General features: G+C 34.9%; 1 protein-coding gene across 1 annotated transcript; it reads left to right on the plus strand.

The window, feature by feature from the left end:
• Window positions 1–276: 276 nt before the first annotated feature.
• LOC121430943 (protein aveugle-like) lies at window positions 277–9,112 on the plus strand. The gene is made up of 4 exons (XM_041628379.1): window positions 277–476; window positions 2,698–2,824; window positions 5,875–5,941; window positions 7,140–9,112. Exons 1-4 carry the CDS (start codon window positions 360–362, stop codon window positions 7,237–7,239), a joined length of 411 nt encoding a protein of 136 aa, XP_041484313.1. The 5' UTR covers window positions 277–359; the 3' UTR covers window positions 7,240–9,112.

A 9,112-nucleotide genomic window follows, 5' to 3' on the forward strand; every position in this document is an offset into this window, starting at 1 on the left:
TATAGAACGGACAAATGAAAATGAATGGGAAAGTAAAGAATACTTGATTTAATTAGGCCTACGAAAAGTGAGTGAAGAAAATAATGAAAAAAAATGCAATTTAGATCTGTAATGAGATAGTCAGATCAGAAACGAAATGATAAAAATATGGATAAATAGCATTGATATCATAAGTGACAAAATTATTAGATCCATAACTGCTTGCCCCCCCCAAAAAAAAAATGAAGAAGAAGGTTCTATGGAATGCAAGATATTTCACACATAGCTGGCGCTCCATAGACACACAAAAAATAGAATTGTGGACACGGACTTGTCTTGATTTTCATTTTGGGTGGTTAAATGCAATTGTTAACTTTAAAATGAGCAACCCACGATACGGGGGTAGGTCCGACATCAGTGCTAAAGTGAAACTCGGACTGTCAAATGGTTCCCTAGATAGTAGAACCAGCAAAGAACATGGCGGAGGACTGAATAAGGTAAGGAGGAAGTTGACGGAAAAAATAATTTGCAGAATGCGAACGGGATCGGGAATATGCGGTGCCTCCTCGCCGCCGCGCCGGGCGGGGATGCACTGCACTGCACTGACTGACTGGGGCTCTGCTACTGACGTTAGATCTAAACCAAGAACCTCTTCATTCACTCAGTTCAATAAGGTGGTGCTGGCTCTGCTGAACTGTCGTTGGCTAGACTGTCATGTATTATGGTATCTGCTTTTTCAGAGGTTTTTTTTTAACTAAGTACCGTAAGTAGCTAGTAGCACTCATTCAATGACCAAGCCAAGGTTATGTAAGTAGGCTATAAATCTAATGTTATCATGGACTTCAAAAATTTTTATTCTGAGTCATCTCCATCTGTGACTGTGTATAAAAATGCTGGAAAATGTTGGATCTAGAATTCAAAATTATGACAAACATTTAGGATTCAGGATTAATAATTACATGTTTAAAAACATTAAAAGTCAAGTCCAACCCTTAAAATTGTTGATTACAATGGATACCTAGGCCTAGAGAAAAATCAAATGAAATTTGGTAGTTAAACTTAAACACTGAAAATTTCATCAAAATCGGATGTAAAATGAGAAAGTTATGATCTTTTATTTAAGTCTTGCTTATTTTTCACAAAACAATTATAGCCTATGCACATTCAAAATCGGATGTAAAATGAGAAAGTTATGATCTTTTAAGTCTTGCTTATTTTTCACAAAACAATTATATGCACAACTCATTGAAGTGCAAATAAGAGATTGAGAGAATCGATGTCACATACTATATTTCTTTTGTTTTTTTATTCTTTGAATTATACAATATTTCAATATAAACAGATTTGACAATTTGGACAAACTTGATTTAACCACAAATTGTTAAAATAATGGTAATTGCACATGTTCAGGGAGGAATACAATTTTGGTTCACATGACAATGAGAAAATTAGAATTTTTCATAATACATAGAGTGAAATACAAAACAAATAGTGAGTGGATGACGTCATCTATCTGTGTCTGCTCATTTGCATACCGACTATAATGTGCATATAAGCAGTTTGTGAAATTAAGCAAAATTTTGAAATATCAAAAATTTCTTATTTTACAACCGATTTTGATGAAATTTTCAGTGTTGTGTTTGTTGGATTTTTCTCCTTTTATTCAAACCAAGTTTTTATTGGGGTGGACTTATCCTTTAAGAAGAACATGTGATACAGTACCAGCTTGTCATTTTTGCTCCTTTTAGATTCATGACATGTAGGCCTATGTAATTATTGTTAGCAAGACAAGACTTCTTAGTCTAGCGGAACCAATGACGAAACAGACACTAAACTTAAAGCTTTTGGTGTAGCCAGGCAAGTTCAGTTTGCAGTCTGTTGTCTTTGTACCAGCAGTTTAAACTTTGAATAGCGCTTATGGGCAATGTCATAAAATGATCAACCTTTTTGTATGTCCGACCCCCATTTTTCTCCAGTCTTAAAGCCTGTGTATAGCTTTGGTAAAGTGTCAATAATGTGATTGATAATCGAATATCATCTAATATGACAGTCTAACTGAAGCGTAGAGACCGTTAGATATTTTTCCAACTGCACTTCTCTGAGAAAATTTCAAATATTCAAATCTTGGATATATAGCGCCCTCTCTCGGCGATGCTTGTTTCAAATTTAAAAAATGGGCATTCAAGCACTTATCTTATAAATTTAGTGATTAGATATCCAAAAGTTACAGACAAAGAACATATCTTGAAAGTTTCAGCCCATTCCATGATTTGGAATAGGATTTAATTGAAAGACAAAAACACACAGATATTTTAATTTGATCGGGTGACCCGATCAAGTTAAATTTCCATGTAAAATCGCAAAATTTATCCTCTAAAACACATTTTCATTTCATATCCTCCACATCATAACTGTTATAGGGCATATCCATTCATATTAGCTAGCAATGAATTGGAATAGTGATAGGTGCATTTTGGTGGATTTACCAAAACTATACACAAGCTTTAATTCACTTCATATACTGACCAAGTCATGGTCCTTTGAACAAAAAGAAGTCAGACACAGAAAGTTTCATGAAGCATATGCAGGGTCCGAGTCCGATGTTCATATTTCATATAATTGCCCCTATTAGAGCCTCGCTCAATCTCAACTGTTAATATCAAATACAGTTTACATAAATATTTTTGTCTTTTTTTGTATTTTATCACCATTCTGCAGAAATCGAGCAGAGTGAAGAAGTCTGTGTACCTATGGACAGCCACCGATGTTCGATCCTGGCTTCAGAGAAAGCACAGAGATTATTTTGAACGGTACTACTCGCTCTTCCTAGAGCATGATATATCAGGTAACAATGAAGTATTCGGCCAGCATCCAGTCTTACAAAGAGTTGCGATTGATCTGATCAACCACAACTATTGATTGGCGGCAACGTCAACATCTAAAATGCAAATTTGTTCAAAATATTTTCAACATGTAGATTACTTGCTGGATGTCTATAGATAATTATCATTTTTGTAGTTTCTATGAATCTATGAATCACCAGGCCTCATCTGGCGCAGTTGAGAATGTTCAGGGCAATTCCAAGCAATAGTGGACATTTTTCAAAAATTTATATTGGCTCTATTTCAAATCTGGATCAAATTTTGCTATCAACACTCAAATCATAGAATCCAATCAATAAATCAGAATTATGATAGCAATTTAAAATTCACAGAGTTTGAGCAATATGTTTTTTCCTAAAATATGCATGTCTATTTTGCGTCACTCCGTAACCATGTTTGTGAATATTCATATCACATTAACTCAGTGGATCAAAATAATGAAGTTTATTATTTTGAAAAGTGGGTTTCAGCAACTACTGTCAGGTACCATTTCTTTGCAAATAACTATTGAAATTCAAACTTCATTTCACATGACAATGACGAGAACATCAGAATATTTCATATAATAGAATACAAAAGAAAGAGTGAGTGAGTGATGTCATCAGTTCCCTCATTTGCATACCGACCGAGATGTGCATATGGGCTATTCCACGGTTACTCACGTTACATTTGGAGACACCTTGACTCATACTTGGACCTGTAACTCCATTATTATTGATAGGAACTAAACATCTTCTTATCACAACAAAGTACACAGTCTGACTATCCTTTGTATAAAAACAAAACTTGGGAAATTTTATTATGCTCCTGGCAAATCTTTGGAATGTGTCGGTTACTCACGTTACATGATTTGGACATGCATTAAATGAAAAGTCGACATAAGTGAAAAGTCTCCTCATGCAAGGCTTTTATGAAAGTTGATTATATCCATTTCAAAGAAGTATATTAGGGAGACAAACTTTGTATATAATTAAAAAAATAAAGAACACATGGTTTTTACTTGGGGTGCAGATAGTGTGGTTACTCACGTTACGGTTACTCACGTTACATTTTGTCCATGTATGGTTAACAACACACATGTCATTAAAAATTCAATAATGTGTGTAAAATTCATTGCTAGGAACATCAAAAAGAGATTTTATACCAAAAATTGGAACAATTGGAGCTTTATTAGGGTGTAGGAGGGAAAGTATGATTTCGCTTACTAATTATGCATAAATTAGCATAATCGCTTAGTACCAATTTGCATGAAATGAATTACTGTATAGTATTGTAGATTATGCCCAAGACAACCTGCACGCAAATTTTCGGCGTGATCGTGCGGCCAATGGCCGAGATCTCAAGAAGGGCCTGGGAGGCCCCCACCCCCCCCCCCCCGGGCCATATCAACTCCCAAAATACCCCGGTCTAGATAGGGTTACAGGTATAAAGGGCATTCAATGTGTTGTTCGAACACTCTTCGAACACTCGGAAGTTTGGTTAATCAAAACCAAGCCTTACTAATGCACTCTCGCATTGTGAATACTTCTACTATTATTCATTTTTTTGTATGATTGTATGACTACTGATATTTTGATGAACAAAGAGTCACATCAAAGAGGTGTACCCTCATTTTGCTTTTAATTAATCAAAAATAACTTCACAACTCACCATGAGACTTAAAACTTGACATCCCACAGAAAATGTTACCTAACTGAATAATTTTTACTGGTTACTCACATTACATGATGGTTACTCACGTTACAAAGTTACTCACGTTACAGTTTTTCTTCATCATTTTTATAAAAAAATTGTACTTTTTAATGATTTTGATAGTCATCACTGTGTCAAAGATTGTTTGAAGGAAGAGAATTTAAAATCCCACCAATTAACTGTGAAGAATTTTTCTCTCAGAAAACAAAGTCATTTTTTTCGGTTACTCACGTTACATCACCTCAACAGGTTGCAATATTCAGTTTTGAATGAGTACTACAAATTTACTTGAAAAGCTGTTGTGTATTTTAAGTAATTTGACCCTTCTAAACTTCAGAAATATATAAAGTGGTATGTTGTTGCAATAACAAAATGGTAATAAGGCATATTTCATTTTTCACTATTTTTCTTGTATTTTGGTACAAAATGGAAGACACAACTTTTGACCATTTTTTTCCAAAGTATACATATGAAAATAAACTTTTTATTTCTTGTTCCTGAAACTATCATGTATGAAGGACTTAAAGTATTAAAAAATTCAAGAAAATATTGAATTTGAATTTTTAAGCTCATGTCCACCAACCTGTGGAATTGCCCATATAACTGTTTTGTGAAATGAAGCGAAACTTTAAAATGTCATAACTTTCTTATTTTACATCCGATTTTGATGAAATTTTCAGTGTTATGCTTGTTAAATTTTTCTCTTTATATTCAAACCAAGTTTTTGTTAGGGTGGACTTGTCCTTTCAGATGATGCAATTTGATGTATACAATTCCATACTTTTTTGTGTGTTACTTAAGATTTATATTTTATTTTTGACAATTGTAAGCGCTGTGATACGATTTCTGCATAGCGCATATAAATAACAGTTATTATCATTATTATTATACCATGAAATCTAGCACTTGATACTCTGTATATTTATTCCTGAAATTTCATAGGCCAATTTCTTGTGTAGGGCATATTAATATCATCAATTTGGATAATTGAAAAAAGGGCCCCCAAAATATCCCACACCAAAGAGAGCAAATGAAGGCTAATCAAAAGAGCACCCCATCTATGGCATTGAATCGCTGCATGCCCTGATTACTTGGATGTATTTTATCTTATGGAATCAGTTCACAAAAATAATGCAAATCATAGCTTCATGTCATTATTTTCATTAAAGAAACCTGTCTCTCTAGTGTAATTCACACAACATGTCCAACCCCTATCAATTCGTTGCTCAACTGTCCCTTTAATAATTAGTAAGTTGATAATGAACTAAAGATATATAAAAAATGTGTCTTAGTACTTTTTTGTTTCATTTTTCCTTTACAGGTCGAGCTTTAGTGAGACTGAATGAATTGAAGCTGGAAAGGATGGGAATAGAAAATAAAGAACATCGGTAAGCAAGCAGTATAGACTTTGCATTATATACTTGAGGGGGTAGCTTGTTTCAAAGGGAAGGGGCAAGTTAAGAAAAAAGCATGGTCTCTGTTCATTGTTTAAATGGTTAAATGCATGTTTTCATATTCACCGTTTTCTGTTTTCTGGGGAGCGTTTCACAAAAGGACTTGTCGGACATTTTATCTGACAAGTCCCATTTTATCCTGACAGTTACCATAGCAACAGTGCTTCTCAGCCAATGAACATCAAGGGAAGTGTTGTCAGATCTGACAAATTGTCGGACAGAAATGTTGATGAAATGCTCCCCTGGTGTACAGGGTCCTGTTGCATAAAGACAAATTTTGAATCAACCAATCAAATTGCAGGATTTCAGTAGCTTTAAACTGTTATTGCAATTTTGTTATCATAACATGCTTTATGAAACGGGACCCTGGGGCCCGTTTCTCAACACAGTCATAAGTCTAACTTCTTGAAATAAATTGGAGATAGTGAGCTACTTGCCCGCAAACCGTTTCACGAAGCCCTCTTTACCAAGATCCGGTACAACAAGTCAACAACCTCACTAAATACCCGGTATTCATGACACCTCCGAAGCTGTCATAACTTCTTTCCTAATGACGTAGTGGCATCACGTGGGTAGACTATGCCATGCAAAAGTGCCTCGAATTTGAAAATAATATTTCATTATCAATCATAGAAGTTGAAATTACATCGCAAAACAAGTGAAATAGATCATTCAATGATAATTGAAATACAAAGAAACTATAAAAACTGTTGTCAAAATGCCACAATTCCATCCGTTTTGAAATAGTAAAATAATTGAATCAATAAAGATTCCAACACGTCAGGCCATCCATAACTGGACTCGTATCTGTTGTTTTCTGACCCTTATAAACATTTTGGTAAATTATATCTCTAATTTATGCATATAATTTGTCAAATAGTATGTTTCGGTATCTAAAGATTTATAAAACGTAAGTTAAATTATATTTTGATGATGTTTGGAATCATTAAAAACCTGTATGATCATCATCATTGTACAAAGAAAACTTTTATGGTTTTACTTCCGTAAACTATCAAAATTTGATATCCTGGGGGAACCCATCTAAACGTCTGCCTGTGATTTTTAGTCATGAAATTATTCTATTCATGTTATTTCTATTTTTTTTATTCTTTTGCATTTTCATTGCCTACAGAATCGACCTTCATGAGCAAATCCTCAAACTTCGGATCAAGCACGAACAGAATGAACTGCGACTGTTGCGGAAAACTGATGTCGTGGTCAACAAAGAATGAGCAAGAAAAGATGGACATTTCCGGAGAGGGAATGTGTTACATTCTTTCCCCACTTTGTAACCTCGAAGATGGCTAAGTACAGTAAGATCAGAGCAAACGTGAGACTTCTGCACAAGACTGTTGCGGTGGTTTGCAAGGAATGAGCAAGAAGAAATGTCTGAGAGAAAATCTCTTTTCTTTATTGTTATTAAAGACCTTTTCTCAACTGTCAAATGACTTCTACCCCAAAGTGTTGTTGAGGAATCATGAGGAATGAGAAAGATGCAAATATTTGAATGGATATTAGTGCATGATCAGAGCATGAGGAAATCATTTTACCCTATACCTATCTTCCTTGGACTTTGGTGGTACTGTCGTCAAACACCACTCAAATGAACGTCTTTGTGGAATCGCTACGGTAATCAAGGAAAGGGCAAGACACAGTTTTTCTTCAGAGGTTATGCCACAAACTCAAGAGGTTGCGTTAATAAATGTACGTGGAAAAATGTATATTTTGGACCGAGCCTTGTACTGCTAAGGACTGTTAATATAATCTTTTAAAACCATTTGACTTGCAAGTTGCTTAGGTGGTATACTGTGAGTGTCTTGTATCACTTTGCAAAAGAGCCAAGGCTCGAAAATCACTCTTTTCTTGCCATTTTTTCCCCTTGATAGTTGGTGACATTTGGTGCTTATTCCATCAATGAACAAGTCATTACATTAGTATCAATGGTGTTTATTTTAAATAATAAATATTTACAGTGGGTGATAATGCATCCTCTTGTCTTTATTGTGCAAGCACTGATCCTAAAAATCTTGAGTAGGCCTCAAACTTACTTGTAACAGGGAAGTTAATTAGCATCCCTTATTTTTGACTTTGGAGAAACAACATTAGCAAGCAAAGTGCTGTACAGAATGATACACGTAAAGCTTTTTGAGAAAACTGCTATTAAGTATGGAGATTGAAAAGGACTGATAAGCTTTAGATGTTACGAGGAAAGACAGTAGTCTCCAAACTTTTAAGAGAGTCTGTCTGTGCGTAGAAGAAATATATTCGTTGAGCAGGGGATAGCTCAATAGGAGATCATGTGCAATGTCGGATCCAGGGGGGGATGGGGGCATTTTCCTTTTGAGAGTTGCAACATTTTTTTTTTTAATGGGAATACGTCGTTGATCAGGGAATTATTTTGCTTTACAAATTTGGATAGCATTTGTGGTCAAGAGAAAAGCTTTCAACAATGTAAAGTACAGTCCTTTGTAAAAGTATGCTATCCAGAGCAAATTGCGATCCGATACCAGGAAAATTAATCCCTGTTGATTTACACAATTTAGCAATTTGGAAAATTTGGAAATCCTGGATCTGTCCCTGGTTGTGTGAATTATTATAAGTTTGTACTCACATGAATAGTGTGTTGGACTATCTGAAAATTTAGCCAGTAGCCACACAGGGGCTGCATAGGAATCCACATTCAGGGTAAGTCGATTATTAGTCAATCAACATTTTATCATTAATAATGGTTTACAATTGGTTAATGTAGGTGCTTGTTGAAAACAGGAAATTGCAATTTGCACTGTGTCAAACTCAATTCCGCTGTGAATGTTAACAAGCTTGTAAAATCAATAAATCACCCCAAATCAATCAATGTCTCGCAACTAATTATGATTTGCAATTTGTTACGGTACATGTAGATGAGATGTAGGTGCCTCTTGAAAAGGGAAATTGCATTTGCTCTGTGACAGACAAAGTTAATCTGTCTCTAATGAATTGTTTACAAGGTTGTACTAAGAGGATCTGTGTATAAACGTGTAGTAAGGCCACCACTGCACACCTTACGACTGTTCGCGATCTGATTTTGGAACAAATTGCATTTTGCTCATTTTCTGAAAATGTGAA

Source organism: Lytechinus variegatus, chromosome 17, assembly GCF_018143015.1.
Source record: "Lytechinus variegatus isolate NC3 chromosome 17, Lvar_3.0, whole genome shotgun sequence".
Taxonomy (NCBI): domain Eukaryota; kingdom Metazoa; phylum Echinodermata; class Echinoidea; order Temnopleuroida; family Toxopneustidae; genus Lytechinus; species Lytechinus variegatus.